The sequence below is a fragment of the Mercenaria mercenaria genome, chromosome 9 (genome assembly GCF_021730395.1).
Source record: "Mercenaria mercenaria strain notata chromosome 9, MADL_Memer_1, whole genome shotgun sequence".
NCBI classification, from domain to species: Eukaryota; Metazoa; Mollusca; class Bivalvia; order Venerida; family Veneridae; genus Mercenaria; species Mercenaria mercenaria.
Window position 1 is genome coordinate 77047753 of NC_069369.1, and position 19314 is coordinate 77067066.

The following is a 19314-nucleotide window of genomic DNA, read 5'->3' on the forward strand; positions in this document are numbered from 1 at the left end:
CCCTTGACTTGGTAAAAACAAAAATTGAAAATGCTTGTTATTTAAAATTATTAGATATTTTAGCTCGCCAAACCTCACATAATTATTCATTAGCACATGACCATTGCCCCATGGACCACTAAAAGCAGAGATTTCCCCTTGATTTGGTAAAAAATAGGGATTTCTGGCTGTGTCTAGGTAACCTATTGATGGATCTTCATGAAACTTTACACAAATGTAGATCGCTATAGGGCAGTGGTGCATGCACAGCTTTCATCAGGTTCATTTCAGTAACTAGAATGATAGGCCTTCATTTGTTTAACAATCCATTAATTTCCACATAACAAAGTAATCCCTTGATGGATCTTCATGAAATTTAACACAAATATAGATCACTCTAGGTTGGTGATGCTTGCACACCTGTCATCAGGATCTCTTCAGTTACTACTGTCAGAGTGATTTGTATCTTGAGCCAGGTGGACCCTCAGTTCACAGTGGGATTGGGAAACAAACAAACCTGACTTGAGGTATATTATTCTTCCTTTTCATGAATCCATCCAGCTGTCATACAAAATGTAAGTGGTTCTACCCATGGATTTGAGCCTGGAAAAATGCACGGACCGGCACCTTAGGTGTCCTTCCGCAATCCAAAACTGGGTAGACACCGTATAATATCTGTAATTGTGCTGGTGTAACATTAAACCCAGCAAAACAACAACAAAAAGTCTCAGTATTTTACACCAGTTTGTAACTGATTACTAGAGGTATTCAAATTACAGGCTGACCTCAATGAAAGAAAGGTTGTTACACTCGCTGGCACAGGTATCCAAGGTAACGACAAAGAAGGAGGAAAATCTGGTACGCTACAGGAACTATCTTCACCATGGGATTTATGTATAGCTGATAGCATAGGTAACTTTGTATTTTACTTTATGTCCAAGTATTTCATAGATAAATCCCTACCAAACTGGTTAGGAGGAGCTGTTACAGGAACAACTTTCTTTGATCTGGTTGTCTGGCCTACCATTTATCTTTTGACTCATCCATATGTTCGATCTGATCCAGCTCCAGGGTGGCCAGTGCAAACCACATGACTTTTTGATTTTATACAAACGGGGAAAATCGCTTGATTTATGCTACAGTTTTGTATGCAACTTTCTTGTTAACTGATGGATTTTAATGAAATGATAGGTATTCAAGACAGAAAAATGAGTGCTTTCCTCAGCATGAAATATTTGCCCCTCTTAATCTATACTGTCTTCAAAAACTTTGCCCAAATTCCAGTGTGTACCTTATGTATGCATTTGGTCCGTGGCGAAGTGTTTGAGAACAGTATAAAGAGTTTCTGGAAGTTGGTTCATGGTGGAGAAAGCACTTATTTTCCTGTCTTCAACATTTTTTATTTTACTAAAATCTGTCAAATAATAAGGAAATTATAAACAAAAAAATGTTACCTGAATCAAGCGATTTTACCCATGTGTATGATATCGAAAAATCCCATCTGACAGTTGGCCACACTGAGGTCATGCAAGAACCAAAAACTGGTCACAGTCCCTTCCAGAAAATACATGCACAAAATATCATTTTAAGTCAAATTTTGGTTATCTTGAATTAAAACACTCGATCCCTTGGAAGTCGAGATACCAAGATTCAACTGTAGTTTATTTGTTGTTCATAAGTCCTCCGTCTAGAAAGATGAATTTACTGAGAATTTTATCGAACTGCTTGACATGTTTGCTCTCTTTGGGAGAGTCCATAACACAGCTTATTATGTCAAGTACTAATAAACTTTGATAATGTGGCAGTTGACCTGAATACAATCGACACTGTTTATTGTCCAATACAGGTAAATACAATAATTGCTTTGCAATAGATCTATGACGGATTATCTTTGAACACCCCTGGACTTACTGAACTCAGCTGCCACATTATCAAAGTTTATTAGTAAATAACTTTTCTATGCACAAACTGATATTCAAATAACTAGTCAAAACCAAGCACTATAGTAAGATAGAATGTCATTGCTTTTGGAGGGCAAAGATTAACAGTGTCTGTTTTGTGTCCACTCAATAAGCGTGCTATCCAGCAATAGATTTTTAGCTCACTAGAATATGAAGTGCTTTAGATGAGCTGTTGTAATCACTCACTGTCATACATCTCCTGTCCATCCTCCATCCACATTTTTCTTCAAACAACACAAACTCTGAAACTATATGGTGAAAATTGATGAAACTTGGTCTGGGTGTTCCTTGGATATTCTGTATCAAAATTATTCAATTGAGGACACTAGGCTGCTTTTTAAGGCCACTAGACCTAAAAATAAATACCTTAAAACAGCTTCTTCTCATGAACCACTGGATGGATTTTCATAAAAGTTGGGTTGTTACATCATTAAAAGGTCCTATCCCAGATTTGTTCAGTGGGGAGCAAAATGGAATACCTCTAAGCAGCTTCTTGTTAAAGGCTAGATGGATCTTCATCAAACTTGGTCTGTAACATTCGTTATTATAAGGTCCTCTCTGATAAGTTATTTCAAGTTGGGGCTCTTCTAGGGTCTGCTTAAACTAAACATTGAAGTAGAAAATCTGGATAAATATCACCTTTGTTTCACAAGTTTGCAGGCTTAAATCTGAACTCTGAAATCACTGTTTCTTTTTGACATCATGTTGATTTGTTTAAAAAAATGCTGTCATGATAGAAATTTTGTTTAAAGTCATGTGAGTAATTCAGGACCATCACTGCTTTCTTGTAATATTACATTGTACAAATGTTCAAAATAAGGAGGCACTATGTGTCTTGCATAACTCCCAAACTCCGAGCTCTAAGGTCAAGTTCACACTTAAGGGTCAGAAATTAAAAGGGTTTGTTTTATTCTTCTTGCCATAACTCTTCCACCTGTTTTTAAGGGATTTTCAATATTACTTGGCAATAATACCCTCCTATATAAAGACCATGTAAGTTAAATGAAATGTATGCTGCGGTTGTACATATTTCATTTATTTATGGGTGGCCCAGTGGTCTAGTGGTAACATGCTTAACTGTCAATCTAGGGGTCCAGGGTTTGAATCCCAGTCCAAGCACTGGAAATTTCTAAGATGCTCTTGAGCGTCCCCACCTAACTATGAGGCCAGTACTTGTTCTTTCTAGGAAAGATGCCCTTGTGTGTATCGGTACTATACATAGGTCATTTAAAGAACTAGACTGTCTATTTGCATAGAGCTAAGCAAAGTTAGCTGGACAGGCCTGTATCTAAAGGATTTCTCTGTCTCGATTGTTAGGACTTCCTTCTGCTTGTCCCTCTGGTCAGATTCCTCTTGTGTCTGTACTAGTAGAGGACAATTATGGCACCCTGAGTGGCTACCTTAAATGTACTATGTAAAGTGCCTTTTGAATATGTTTGTCATGTTAATGGCGCTATATAAATCTTGTATAATGTAATACCCTGAAATCCCGAAAATAAGCCGCGGCTTAATTTAAATTTTCGTAAGGATTTGGTGGCTTATTATCGAGATCGGCTTATTTTTGAGTCCAGCGAACTTTTGAGTACATGTATTCGGTAGCGGTTTAAAACCGGCGTATTTTCGAGTACCGACATACTGAAGATACGGATGTCATATTTTAGCTTATTAGTAAAAAGATCGACGTTGGTAAATACTTGTACTTCTGACATACCTGTTTTATTACAATTTCTTTATGAAAATAATCCGAAGCTAACAGGTAATTACCCATTAAACAGTTTTGTCTGGTCTAACAAACAAATACACATAGATGATTTAATAACCCAATGGGTATGAGTAACTTACACAATAGGTGTTAAACACTGCTATGTGTTATAAAGATGGGTTATGATAATTAGTAGAACTGACGTGACAAGAAGTGTTTGAGACAGTAATTTTATTGCTTTTAAAGTTTGAATTTGTCGAGGGTTTTAAGAATAAGTACAACTTGCATTGTTTTAAGTGGCTTTTTTTAATTCCAAAGTATGTTTTATTGCTAGTACATGTGGAAATAAATTGGCTGTGTACACGTTTGCAACTTGTGCTATCTTTCATGGTGATCGAACAAAGTCATTATTACTATTACAGATACAAAAATTATGAACGGCTTATTTTTGAGTGCGGCTAATTTATGAGCCCGTTTTGCCTGTAGTGAAATGGTGGCTTATTTTCGAGACTGGCTTATTTTCAAAACCAGCTTATTTTTGGGATTTTAGGGTATTACATGACTTTCAAATAGTAGACTGTTGCTGTCCTCTGAGTTTTGAGTTTGAGTAATTTTAGAGATTGCTTTTATTACATGGTGCTACAAATGTTAAGTTATCAGAGTACCTTTAATGTCTGTGTTTCAAAAAAAAGAATCACATATTCTTCTTTTGTCATCTTTACTGTAACACAATGATTTTTATGATAATGACTTAAATTAGCAAACGTAGATGTAAAATGTCATTGTCACATGACACACATTTACCATGAAGTGTTCCATTTGGTAAAATGATGTTCCATCATGATAAATGACATCAGAACGTTCATTCACAGAAATGTTAAGAATGAACATTTGTGGCAATTTACAGGAGACAAAGATTCGTGATCCAAATCTATTTTTAGACCATCTTAATGAAAGTCATGATGAATTCATGGTACTTCTTCAAGTTACACACACTGATGCTGATAACATCAATGTGAAATGCATTACTTCAATGAAATTACTGGTCAGAATCACACCAAACTTTGTCCGTAACATCCAGGCATTGACCTCTAACAAATTTTTGCAAATGGCTTGGCATGGTCCTTTTTAGGAGCCACCAGAGCTAACAATAGACAGAACTTTTTCTCATGAACTACTTGATGAATCTTCACTAATCTTAGTCTTTGTTCTCCTTCTATGGTGCTCTCAGTTTTCTTCAGATGTTTCTACTTAGCCCATTTTAACGACTGCTATAGTTAAAAATAGAAAAACCTTTAACAACTTCTTCTCATGAACTGCTGAATGGATCTTTACTAAAGTTGATCTGTAATATCTTTGTAGGGTTTTCTCTTAAATTTGTTCATATAGTTCCACCTGACCCCTTTTAGGGGCTGCCAGAGCCAGAAATAGGAAAACACCTTTGAAGTTACTTATTTTATGAACCACTTGAAAGGTCTTCAGGGCACTAGACAACTTTTGGGGACAGGTACCCATACCCTCAGGAAGGGGAATTTTTCGACATTTTAAGACGAAAAGGGGAAGTTTAAGCCATGTATATGTACCGGTAACTACTTTTCACACTTATTAATACTGTTTTCAATCATTCCTAACTGATATGACTATATTGCAACAGTAATCTTCCTTAGAGGTACTATATAATATTAAAAGAAAGAGTTCATATCTATTTGTGTCAAACAACCTATCATCAGGGGAATTTTCTTCTGAGAAAGGGGAAAAAACATATTATTTTAGGAGGGGAATGGTACCCATATTCGGCCCCAAAAATGGCCAAACGAGTGCCCTGGTCTTGGTGAAACTTGGCATGTAGTATCCTTGGATATACCTTTTTCAAATTTATTTAAATGTTTCCACTTGACTGAGGGTATAGGCTGTTAGAAGTTTAAAAGAATCATCTTAAAACAACTTATTCTTATGAACTTGATGGGCCAGACTTGGTTTGTAGCATACTTGGTTGGATTTCTTTCAAGTCTGCTCCTAAGCTAGTGGCTACACATTTTTTGGGCAGTCACAGAAAAAAAGCTGTATATTACATTTAATGAACTGCTTAATGGGTCTGAAGCATGATCAAAAGGTAAAAGTTCTCTTCAGGTGGACGACTTAGACTCATTTGGGCCTCTTGTTATTTAAAATGATCTGACTAAATCCATGATGGTTAATCGTAAAAAATGTACATACATACATTTTAATTTCAGGAGGAGAAAAGAATGCTGTATTATATATAGCCATGGCAGGTACTCACCAGATCTGGGCCTACTTTCTTGTTGATGCTGTATGGTATAAAAACAAGTAAGTAACAGAAATTCTAAATTATCATTGCCAGGAGTTTAGAGTGATGGTTACAAAAATGAAATGACAGATACCTGCCACTGCTGTGGTAGGGGTTAAAAGTAGATGGGAGATGGACATTTTCTAGGCTGGTGGGGTATGTTTCCTAGGATATACTTACAGGGATTATACTGCCACTTGTGTTAAACTTTGGACAGAAGGCCTCAGTGGCGAATTGGTTAGGTCGCTGACTTAGAATCTCTTGCCCCTCACCGATGTGAGTTTGAGTCTCACTCAGGGCATTGAATTGTTCATGTGGGGAAGCCATCCAGCTGGCTTACGGAAGGTCGGTATTTCTACCCAGGTGCCCGCCTGTGATAAAATAATGCATGAAGGGGCACCTGGGGTCTTCCTTCACCATCTTAGCTGGAAAGTCGCCATATGACCTATAGTTGTGTCAGTGTGACGTTAAACCCAACAAAAACAAAACGAAAAAATCAAAAGACAGAATTTTTGCAGACCACTGTCTCATCACAGTTTTTAGCTTGACTATTCGAAGAATAACGAGCAAATTCGATGGATTGGTATCCCCCGCCGAAAGGGTTTGTGGTGAGGAATGGCAAAAAAATATATCCGGCAAAAAGTTAAGGATGTTAATAAGAAGCAAATAATTTTATTAGTCAAAATCAATTTAACAGAAAACAAATGTTTAATAAAAGAGTACATAATAAATATATGATACTTTGATTCTGACTAAAGAATTTATTTTGAATGGGATATGCTTACTGTAATAAGCTTAGCTTTTAAAATTAAATTCAGTTAATTGAAATGTGAGCTTGAAGTTTAACTGGAACGAAATATTGTCTTTGAGTGGTTTGGCACCAGGTGTTGCTGTTTAACATGTACATTTGAACTTAAAAGAACAGATGTTCTTAAGAGAACACAGGTAAGATATCTTGAACATGGCTGAGGACAAGGTTTGTGCAGTCACAACTTAATATATTTATTATACCCCCACCAGACATGTTTGGAGGGGGGTATATCGGAGTCAGTTTTGTTGCATCGCGTCGCGTCCAGTCCCGTCCCGTAATCTATTATCTCAGTTATTACTAAATGGATTTGATTCAAACTTAAAATAGATGTTCCACCTTATCACCCACATCATGTGACACAAGGTGCATAACTCTGACACCAAGTTTTCATGAATTATGTCCCCTTTTACTTAGAATTTAAGGTTAATTTTGTTGTACTTTCACTATATCTCAGTTACTACTAAATGGATTTGATTCAAACTTAAAATAGTTGCGCCACCTCATCACCCACATCATGTGACATAAGGTGCTTAACACTGACACCAATTTTTCATGAATTATGCCCCTTTTTACTTAGAATTTAAGGTAAATTTTGATGTATATTCAGTGTATCTCAGTTACTACTAAATGGATTTTTTATGAATTATGTCCCCTTTTTACTTTAAATTTAAGGTTGATTTTGATGTATTTTCACTATATCTCAGTTATTTTAAAACGGATTTGATTCAAACTTAAAATAGGTGTTCCACCTCATCACCCACATCATGTGACACAAGGTGCATAACTCTGACACCAAGTTTTCATGAATTATGCCCCTTTTTATTTAGAATTTAAGGTTAATTTTGATGTATATTCACTGTATCTCAGTTACTACTAAATGGATTTGATTTAAACTTAAAATAGATGTTCTACCTCATCACCCACATCATGTGACACAAGGTGCATAACTCTGACACCAATTTTTCTTGAATTATGTCCCCTTTTACTTAGAATTTAAGGTTAATTTTGATGTATTTTTAGCTCACCTGTCACAAAGTGACAAGGTGAGCTTTTGTGATCGCGCAGTGTCCGTCGTCCGTCCGTCCGTCCGTGCGTGCGTCAGTAAACTTTTGCTTGTGACCACTCTAGAGGTCACATTTTTCATGGAATCTATATGAAAGTTGGTCAGAATGTTCATCTTCATGATATCTAGGTCAAGTTCGAAACTGGATTACGTGCCTTCAAAAACTAGGTCAGTAGGTCTAAAAATAGAAAAACCTTGTGACCTCTCTAGAGGCCATATATTTCACAAGATCTTCATGAAAATTGGTCAGAATGTTCACCTGGATGATATCTAGGTCTAGTTCGAAACTGCCTCACGTGCCGTCAAAAACTGGGTCAGTAGGTCTAAAAATAGAAAAACCTTGTGACCTCTCTAGAGGCCATATATTTCACAAGATCTTCATTAAAGTTGGACAGAACGTTCATCTTGATGATATCTAGGTCAAGTTCGAAACTGGGTCACATGCCGTCAAAAACTAGGTCAGTAGGTCTAAAAATAGAAAAACCTTGTGACCTCTCTAGAGGCCATATATTTCATGAGATCTTCATGAAAATTGGTCAGAATGTTCACCTTGATGATATCTAGGTCAGGTTCGAAACTGGGTCACATGGGATCAAAAACTAGGTCAGTAGGTCTTAAAATAGAAAAACCTTGTGACCTCTCTAGAGGCCATATATTTCACGAGATCTTCATGAAAATTGGTCAGAATGTTCACCTTGATGATATCTAGGTCAAGTTCGAAAGTGGGTCACATGCTGTCAAAAACTAGGTCAGTAGGTCAAATAATAGAAAAACCTTGTGACCTCTCTAGAGGCCATATTTTTCATGGGATCTGTATGAAAGTTGGTCTGAATGTTCATCTTGATGATATCTAGATCAGTTTTGAAAGTGGGTCACGTGCCATCAAAAACTAGGTCAGTAGGTCAAATAATAGAAAAACCTTGTGACCTCTCTAAAGGCCATATTTTTCATGGGATCTGTATGAAAGTTGGTCTGAATGTTCATCTTGATGATATCTAGGTCAGTTTCGAAACAGGGTCATGTGCCATCAAAAACTAGGTCAGTAGGTCTAAAAATAGAAAAACCTTGTGACCTCTCTAGAGGCCATACTTGTGAATGGATCTCCATAAAAATTATTAAGAATATTCATCTTGGTGATATCTAGGTCAAGTTTGAAACTGGGTCACGTACCTTAAAAAACTAGGTAAGTAGGTCAAATAATAAAAAAAACCTTGTGACCTCTCTATAGGCCATACTTTTCATGGGATCTGTATGAAAGTTGGTCTGAATGTTCATCTTGATGATATCTAGGTCAAGTTTGAAACTGGGTCAACTGCAGTCAAAAACTAGGTCAGTGGTCTTAAATTATTAAAATCTTTTGACCTCTCTAGAGAACATATTTTTCAATGGATCTTCATGAAAATTGATCTGAATGTTCACCTTGATGATATCTAGGTCAGTTTCGAAACTGGGTCACGTGCGGTCAAAAACTAGGCCAGTAGGTATAAAAATAGAAAAACCTTGTGACCTCTCTAGAGGCCATATTTTTCATGAGATCTTCATGAAAATTAGTGAGAATGTTCACCTTGATGATATCTAGGTAAAATTCAAAACAGGGTCACGTACCTTGGAAAACTAGGTCAATAGGTCAAATAATAGAAAAACCTTGTGACCTCTCTAGAGACCATACTTTTCAATGGATCTTCTTGAAAAATTGTCAGAATTTTTATCTTGATAATATCTAGGTCAGGTTCAAAACTGGGTCACATGAGCTCAAAAACTAGGTCACTATGTCAAATAATAGAAAAAACGACGTCATACTCTAAACTTGGTCATGTGGGAAGAGGTGAGCGATTCAGGACCATCATGGTCCTCTTGTTACTATATCTCATTCTGATTGGCTTAGAGCCAAAGGGAAGTAACCTTATTTTAAACTTTTGTACTGAGTTTCTTCCCCTTAAATTCCAGGAATTAGTCTATTTTTAGAAATCCTATTTTTAGATTTTCAGTATTTTTGGTATTTTTCTAACTTTTTTATTATCAGTCCTATGTAAAAAGTAAATACATTTTTCTGTGGTAACATGGGTCGGTAAGACACTTTTTTGTATTAACTTTTAGTGTATCTCTAATAGAGATTTTTTATATTTACCTCATCCCTCATCCAGGGCACATAATTATACTAGTATTACTTATATGTGGAAGCCCAGGATAAAGTACTCCAAAGACGAGTAAACTTCTTTTTAAGTATGAAGCTTTTTTGACATTTTTATATTATTCTAAGTATTTTTAAGATTACTTATGGTTGCCATTCTTCTGTGACAAGACCGTATGGTAGGGGTATGAGTCACTCCTGTGACAGTTCTAGTTTTTTTAGGGGGTGGGGGTGCGGGGGAAGGGGAGAGGAAACAAAATTTCACATGTTGATTATAAATATTGAAGGAAAATTAAAAATGAAAAAAAAGGGTAAAAAGTTGGGGTGGGGGGGGGAAGCAGAGCAGAGGATGCATGATCAGTGGTGGGCATGACTGGGTGGAGGAGTGAGGTGGGGAATGGTACAACTTGCATGTTGATAAATAATCATGGAAGGTTTGAAAAAAATCTAAAATAAGAAATGAAAAAAAATAATTTTTTTTTGGAGGGGGGGGGGGGGGTTGGGGGGGGGGGGGATATGACCAAGGCAAGTGGGTAACCAGGTGTAGGTGCGCAACTTCACATGTTTATAATAAATGTTCACAGAAAAGAATGAAAGAAATTTAATGAAATTCTGCCAAATGGTAAATTTGTTATGGACAAACATGTGGATTTTTAGAAAATTAAAGGGCAATAACTCTGAAGTTACAAAAGAAACACGTTTGAAATTGTGTGTGCACAACCGCATTATAGTGCTCTAAATTCTGTTAAAGTTTCATAGTTCAAGGTCAAATATATCAAAAGTTATGATGCAGAAATTGCCATATCTATAGATCTATAGTACCCTATATAGTTAACACTGGAAACTTCTAAGGGCCATAACTCTGGCTTTACTTGGGCAATCTGTCTGAAACTTGATGGGCCCCATAACCCCATAGTGATGAACATGTATATGAAGTTTGTTTAAAAAAATTTAAATAAGGAATTTTTTTTTTTTTTTTTTTTTTTTGGGGGGGGGGGGGGGGGGGGGGGGTCGGGGGATAGGGAGGGGTATGATCAAGGTAAGGGGGTGACCAGGTGTGGGTACACAACTTCACATGTTTACAATAAATTTTCATGGAAAAGAATGAAAGAAATTTAATGAAATTCTACCAAATGGTAAGTTTTTATACAAATATGTGGATTTTTATACAATTAAAGGGCAATAACTCTTAATTTACAAATAATTAAATCAGAACGAAATTGTGTGTACACAACCACATTATGGTGATCTGAATTCTGTTTAAGTTTCATAGTTCTAGGTCAAATATATCAAAAATTATGATGCAAAAATTGCCATATTCATAGTACCCTATATAGTTAACACTAGAAATTTCTAAGGGCCATAACTCCGGTGTTACTTGGGAAATCTGACTGAAACTTGACGGGCCGCAAGAACTCATAGTTTTGAACATGTATATGAAGTTTTAAATAAATATTCCCAACCATTTCCTAGATATGGCTCTGGACGGATGGAAAGACGGACGGAAGGACGGAAGGACAAGGCCAAAACTATATCCCTCCAACTTTCGTCGGGGGATAATTAAGGAGAGCTATCCTACTCACCACAATGTTGGCATCACACTTTGGTCAAGTTTTTCCTACCAGTCCACATTGACAAAACCTTTTGACACAATTATAGCTTTGAAACTTACAACACTTGTATACCATTATTATGTCCAGTTTTAGGCAAGATACATAACTCCATCAAGGATTTTATCTGAATTATGGCCCTTTTTAACTTCAAATCTTGGTTAAGTTTTTTGTACCAGTTCATATTTTGTGTAAACTATTTGACATATGGCTTTGAAACTTTTATCACTTGTTTATTAGCTCACCTGTCACATAGTGACAGGATGAACTTTTGTGATCACCGTTCGTCCGTCGTCTGTCCGTCGTCCGTCCACAATTTCTTGTCTGCACGAAAGTGGTTTCATTTATGATTTTATTTTAACCAAACTTGCACACAACTTGTATCACCACAAGGTCTTGGTTCCTTTCTTGAACTGGCCAGATTCCCTTATGGGTTCCAGAGTTATGGCCCCTGAAAGGGCCAAAATTAGCTATTTTTACCTTGTCTGCACAATAGCAGCTTCATTTATGCAGGGCTCACGCTGTCAGTCGCCATTATCGCCATTTGCGATTATTTTATTTAAATGGCGAATATTTTTTCATTTTGGCGACAGGAACTGGCGATTATTTTATTTAATAGCTACATAAATAATTATGCCAAGTGACAGTAACCTGCGGTCTGCTAGTGTAGAAAATCAATAGAGCGGACTGTTTATTACCTCGTGTATTCCAAACACGTGTCAACTATGCCGATAACATTGCCCAAGGCGGTATGATGCAGACGACAATTAAACCGATTATAACCGGAAGTTAATCTTACTTATTTAGCTATCAATCAGATTGAACTGGCAGGCTACTTTTTTGGAACATTTTAAAACGCCAGCGCAAATTTTCTTCAACTCTATATTCGGCAAACGACAATTAAACCAATTTGTACGGGCAGTTTCCAGATGAAAAATTAAATTGCCATCTATAGTTACCGCTAATTTAATAATCTTTAAAAACATATTATAAACTGACCTAACTGTCAACGGTTTCAAAATGTCTTTAATCAGGATCTAGGTTAGATCTATATCTGTTTTTAATCTAAAATGAAATTGTTCGAAGCGAAAAAAATATTTTTTTTTGAATTTTCAGAATTTGTAAAGAACGCGAATTTGTTGAAATATTACAGGCCAGATATTTTTAATAGTCTATTTTTTTTACCAAGACAATTCTGGCATAATAAATGTTTTTTGTTTTGCACATTAATTAAAAAAATATCGGAAAACCCAATCCTGTTTCTATTTTTAGAAACATGGCCGATACGGGCAAACTAAAAAAATCAACAAATAAATGTGCTTGCATACTGTAATAAGCGTAAGTAAAAACATTCTAAAACACTTAAAAATTAGTATATTTATTGAATAAAGCATCAAAAACTTCTTGACAAAAAGCTGTAATTCAATAGTGTGCATAGATGCCAAATATCACGTATTTTCGCGACTTGATTGTTTTGTACTTTTCGAGCAATTTAAGTGCAGTTATGGTCAAAAGAATCATGAAAACACTTTTGTATAAAGAAAAAGTATAAACATGAGTGATACTCAAAGACTTGGTAAACTTTCCATTGTGTGCAACTGTGTCCTTATTGTGTGTGCATGAATGGGGCTAATTGAGCCATTGCCCGGTCCATAATGTCAATATAAACAATTTTAGCTGCCTTACACAAACTAACTATGTGTCCTGTAAATGCCATCAAAATCCATCAGAATATAGCATTTTAAACTGTTATAGTGGGACCCCACCACCAATATTAGGAAGTAATTTCCCTGAATCCCCGATTCCCACACCCGCTGTTGGGGCCTGCTACTTTTTAAAGTAATTAAGAAGGTATATATGTTGAAATTTATCATTTTTATTTTTATAAAAATTTGCACGCAAAGATCCGCATCAATTTTGGCTATTAATTTTTCATAGGTTAAAAAGTTGGCTATTATTTTTTGGAGGCCAGTGTGAGCCCTGTTTATGATTTGAATTTAATCAAACCTGCGCACAACTTGTATCACCATAAGATCTTGGTTCCTTTCTTGAACTGGCCAGATCCCATTATGGGTTTTAGAGTTATGGCCCCTGAAAGGGCCAGAATTAGCTATTTTGACCTTGTCTGTACAATAGCAGCTTCATTTATGATTTGATTAATTTAACCAAACTTGCACACAACTTGTATCACTATAAGATCATGGTTCCTTTTTTGAACTGGCTAGATTCCATTATGGGTTCCAGAGTTATGGCCCCTGAAAGGGCCAGAATTAGCTATTTTGACCTTGTCTGCACAATAGCAATTTCATTTATGATTTGAATTTAATCAAACTTGCACAAAACTTGTATCACTATAAGATCTTGGTTCCTTTCTTGAACTGGCTAGATTCCATTATGGGTTCTAGAGTTATGGCCCCTAAAAGGGCCAGAATTAGCTATTTCGACCTTGTCTGCACAATAGCAGCTTCATTTATGATTTGAGTTTAATCAAACTTGCACAAAACTTGTGCTGCCATAAGATCTCAGTTCCTTTGTTGAACCGGCCAGATCCCATAATGGGTTCCAGAGTTATGGCCCCTGAAAGGGCCAAATTAGCTATTTTGACCTTGTCTGCACAATAGCAACTTCATTTATGATTTGATTTTAACCAAACTTGCACACAACTTATATCACCACAAGATCTTGATTTCTTTCTTGAACTGGCCAGATTCCATTATGGGTTCCAGAGTTATGGCTCCTTAAAGTTCCAAAATTGGCTATTTTGGCTTTTGCAGCCATATAGAGACTTCATTTATGGTTTTATTTGATACAAACTTCCAAAATATCTTCAACAACAATAAATCTTGGATTCCATGACAAATCAGATCCAATCGTAGGTTCCAGAGTTATTTTATATCTAATTACCTCCCCTGATTGTAATCAAAATAGATTTATATTAGTAAGTTCTTATAGGACTTATTTGAAATTTCAGTATTGTCATTAGTTGGACTGAGCCAATCAGGCTAGATAACTATGGACTGATTTTATGTCAAATTACCTCCCTTTATTTCAAATTAAAATGGGTATATCTCCGTAACTCATGAAGATACCGATCTGAAATTTCATTTATGTCAACAGATTTATTTGGCAGATCATTCTTTTGATCACTTACAATAATTTTCTTTTTAATTACTTCCCCTTTACGTTAATATAAATAGCTTATTTTTAGTAACTTTTTCATTATTGGCCGTAGGGAAGAACCGAGACCACTTTTCTGTGGTACAACATGGATGGTACCTCCAATTTTTAGGTGTATTTTGACATATCTGTACCTTGTAAGATTTTTTTTTTTTTTTGGTTAAATTTCTTTCCTTTGTTGTTCCTGTCCTTTGGACTTAGATATTTTTTCTGAGGACCTTCTTGTCCTCAAGTGCAGTGATAACAGGTGAGCAATTTAGGGCCATCATGGCCCTCTTGTGATAACAGTCTCTATCTGTAGGCAAGAGTACATAACTCTGTCAAGTAATTTGGCTGAATTATGTCCCTTTTTGGACTTGGAAATTGATTCAGTTTTGATGAAACTATTTGACATCTGGCTTTGACACATTGAACACTTGTTTATCGTCAAAAACTCCATCTGTAGTCAAGGGTATGTAACTATGTCAAAGATATTTGGCTGAATTTTGGCCCTTTCTGGACTTGGAAATCAAAAAAAATTTTGTATCAGTCCATATTTTGTCTAAACTGTTTGACATATGGCTTTGAAACTTTAACCACTTATCTCCATATGTAGGCAAGACTACATAACTTAGGACAATGATTTTGGGTCAGTTATGGCCTTTTTTATGCCCCCGAAGGGAGGCATATAGTTTTTGAACCGTCTGTCAGTCTGTCGGTCTGTCAGTTTGTCCGTCTGTCAGTCTGTCCGCAATTTTCGTGTCCGGTCCATATCTTTGTCATCGATGGATGGATTTTCAAATAACTTGGCATGAACGTGTACCACAGTAAGACGACGTGTCGCGCGCAAGACCCAGGTCCGTAGCTCAAAGGTCAAGGTCACACTTAGACATTAAAGGATAGTGCATTGATGGGCGTGTCCGGTCCATATCTTTGTCATCGATAGATGGATTTTCAAATAACTTGGCATGAATGTGTACCACAGTAAGACGACGTGTCGCGCGCAAGACCCAGGTCCGTAGCTCAAAGGTCAAGGTCACACTTAGACTTTAAAGGATAGTGCATTGATGGGCGTGTCCGGTCCATATCTTTGTCATCCATGGATGGATTTTCAAATAACTTGGCATGAATATGTACCACAGTAAGACGACTTGTCGCGTGCAAGACCCAGGTCCGTAGCTCAAAGGTCAAGGTCACACTTAGACGTTAAAGGATAGTGCATTGATGGGCGTGTCCGGTCCATATCTTTGTCATCCATGGATGGATTTTCAAATAACTTGGCATGAATGTGTACCACAGTAAGACGACGTGTCATGCACAAGGCCCAGGTCCGTAGCTCAAAGGTCAAGGTCACACTTAGACGTTAAAGGTCATTTTTCATGATAGTGCATTGATGGGCGTGTCCGGTCCATATCTTTGTCATTCATGCATGGATTTTAAAATAACTACGCATGAATGTGTGACACAGTAAGACGACGTGTCGCGCAAGACCCAGCTCCGTAGGTCAAAGGTCCTAAACTCTAACATCGGCCATAACTATTCATTCAAAGTGCCATCGGGGGCATTTGTCATCCTATGGAGACAGCTCTTGTTTGTCATAGAAATTACTGACTAGCTCGACTAATTGAAGAATAGTCTAGCTACTTCTACTCATCCTGGTGTCGACGTCACACCTTGGTTGAAGTTTTGCATGCAAGTACATAATTATGTCTATCAACCAGATAGATTTGAAACTTATTTTTTCTTTTTCTAGGTCAGTTACCAACCTTACTGGGTCAAGTCCTATAACTCTGGCATGTATTTTGGCCAAATTATGCCCCCTTTTGGACTTAGAAAATCCTGGTTAAAGTTTTGCATGCAAGTACATATAGCTATTACTTAAAGGCATATCTGATAACTCTGACACGTATTTTGGTCAAATTATGCCTCCTTTTGGACTTAGAAAATCCTGCAAAATTGCAAATTACTATCTCCAAATCAAATGCAGATATTGAATTGAAACTTAACATGTGTGTCTTAAGGGTTATAAAACTTGATTATAGCATCAAGTCCCACAACTCTGACATGCATTTTGGCCAAATTATGTCCCCTGTGAACTTAATACTTCTGGTAAAAGTTTTGCATGCTAGTTACTACCTCCAAAACTAATGCAGATACTGGATTGAAACTCTACAGATATTCTAACATTGAGGGTAATATTCCTGCTTCTGGGACAACAATTCGAATAGTTGAGGATTTGCTGTCTTACGGACAGCTCTTGTTTTTATTATTATTATTTTGACCCTCTACTTATATCAATTCTTCGAATAGTCAAGCGTGCTGTCAACAGTCAGCTCTTGTTATTAAATTACATGCATCTCAGTGACGTGTTGTCCAGATTTCTGTCCTGGGTTCAAGGATATGAAAATGACATGGAACCAGTCTCAGAATGCTAACCTGTCATTGGTCAGTTTCACACATGAGCTCAGAAGCAGCCAATCAGATTATACAAATTTTAGACTCACCAGGTTTCCAAACTCATCAGTACAACATAAGCCCCTAAAACAGTTTGACAAATGGCAAGATTGCATTCAGAAACAATACTCCCTTCAAACTAAGTTTTATAATACAGTTGAAACTTGGTATCTCAATTTCCTTGAAATGATATTTTGTGCTAGTGTTTTAGGGACAGGACTTGAAAATGTCTTTTAGATGGATGGAATTTTGAGATAAGCTAGTTCAAGATACCGAGTTTCAACTGTATTTGAAATAGGGACTGCTCTGTTTATATTCTTATATTGTGAAATATCTTGTCTCCAATTTTTTGTACCGTAATTATTAGTCAGGTCTGACAGATAAAAATTTCCACCTTTTCCATTAAATTCAACAATCTGGTAACAAGTCATACTAAATTTGTAACTTCAGACATCTTCAAATGAAAAAAACATTTGAGTCAGACATGTGTCAACTCAAGAATATCCTTGCAAATGGGACTTTTTCATGACAAGACTTGACATCTTTCATTACTGAACTGCCGTGGGGTTAGGTAAAGCTATAGATATAGATTAATCTTTGCTGTCAGACTAGTATTATTGATAATCCAGCATTGTGGTTCATATTTTTTCTTTTAAACCATCATATGATGGAGGCAAAATGGTGAAGGGGTAGAGTGCTCTACTTCTTATCTGATAGTCACTGGTTTAAATCCTGGCAAAATGAAAAAGTCTCCCATCGTTTACCAAGGGGTGAATATTTGTCACCAATGCAGTCCAGCTGGAGTATGGAAGGCCACTGATTCTCTGTCTGTGCCTGAAGCAATACCAAGAGGTGACCCTTTAGCTTTAAACCTTTAATATAGCTATATGAACTGAACTGCATTTGTGTAACTTAAAACACAACCTGAAGCACAACAACAAATTTAAATGCATTTCTGTCATTGCATTCCAGGAAAGTCTTGTCAATTTTTTATAAGTATTTTCTTAATTAATGCCACTTGTCTTTCTGTTTATAAGATTTTGTGGCAAATTTATGTCAAGAGTTGAGTTTTATTTGCATTGCTATAAAATCATTAATATTTGTGAAGGACTACTTTTCATTGATTAGCTCGACTATACGAGGTATATGGAGAGCTATCCTACTCGCCCTGGTGTCGGCGTTGGCGTCCTTCCACGTCCACACCTTGGTTAAAGTTTTTTTTGCACTTTCTCTTTCTTCTGTTTATCTCTGTAATTACATGATGGATTAGCTTCAGACTCAAAATAGATATTAATCATCATCACCCACATCATCTAGCACAAGGATCATAACTCTTGCACCAATATATTATGAATTATCCCCCTTTTTGGTTAGAATTTCAGGTTAAAGTTTTGGTGCATTTCACTCTATCTCAGTTACTATGTCTCACACCACACAGTGGTGTGGGAGACATATTGATTTACTCCTGTCTAGATCTGTGTGTTTGTGTGTGTGTCTGTCTGTCTGTCACAAATCTTGTCGACCATTTCTCATCCGATCTTCACCAGACTTTAACAAAATGTGTTTGACCATAAGTCCTCGGCCAAGTTCGATAACTAGCCAAATCGGTCTAGACACTACGGAATTATGGCCCTTGAATTACCGAAAATCGGCCTTTTTACTCTTGTCCGCACTCTAAGTTGAACATTTCTCATCCGATCTTCAGCAAACTTAAACAAAATGTGTTTGACCATAAGTCCTCAGCCATGTTTGATAATTAGCCAAATCGGCTTAGGCACTTTGGAATCATGGCCCTTGAATTACTGAAAATCGGCTTTTTTACTCTTGTCCGCGCTCTAAGTCGAACATTTCTCATTTGATCTTCACAAAACTTGAACAAAATGTGTTTGACCATAAGTCCTCAGCCAAGTTCGATAACTAGCCAAATTGGTCTATAGACACTACGGAATTATGGCCCTTGAATTACTGAAAATCGGCCTTTTTACTCTTGTCCGCTCTCTAAGTTGAACATTTCTCATCCGATCTTCACCAAACTTAAACAAAATGTGTTTGACCATAAGTCCTTGACCATGTTCGATAACTAGCCAAATCGCCTGAGGCTTTTTAGAATTATGGCCGTTGAATTACCCAAATTCAGTT

The 19314-nt window shown here is 36.6% G+C and overlaps 1 protein-coding gene across 2 annotated transcripts in view; it reads left to right on the forward strand.

The window, feature by feature from the left end:
• LOC123547526 (NHL repeat-containing protein 2-like) overlaps positions 1-19314 on the forward strand; it is a 122790-nt gene that overhangs the window by 65855 nt on the left and 37621 nt on the right. For both annotated transcript variants that reach the window (XM_053551788.1, XM_053551789.1), the window contains exons 6-7: positions 759-891; positions 5877-5970. In XM_053551788.1, the coding sequence (XP_053407763.1) occupies positions 759-891; positions 5877-5970 (227 nt within the window). The remainder of the gene's footprint in view (positions 1-758; positions 892-5876; positions 5971-19314) is intronic.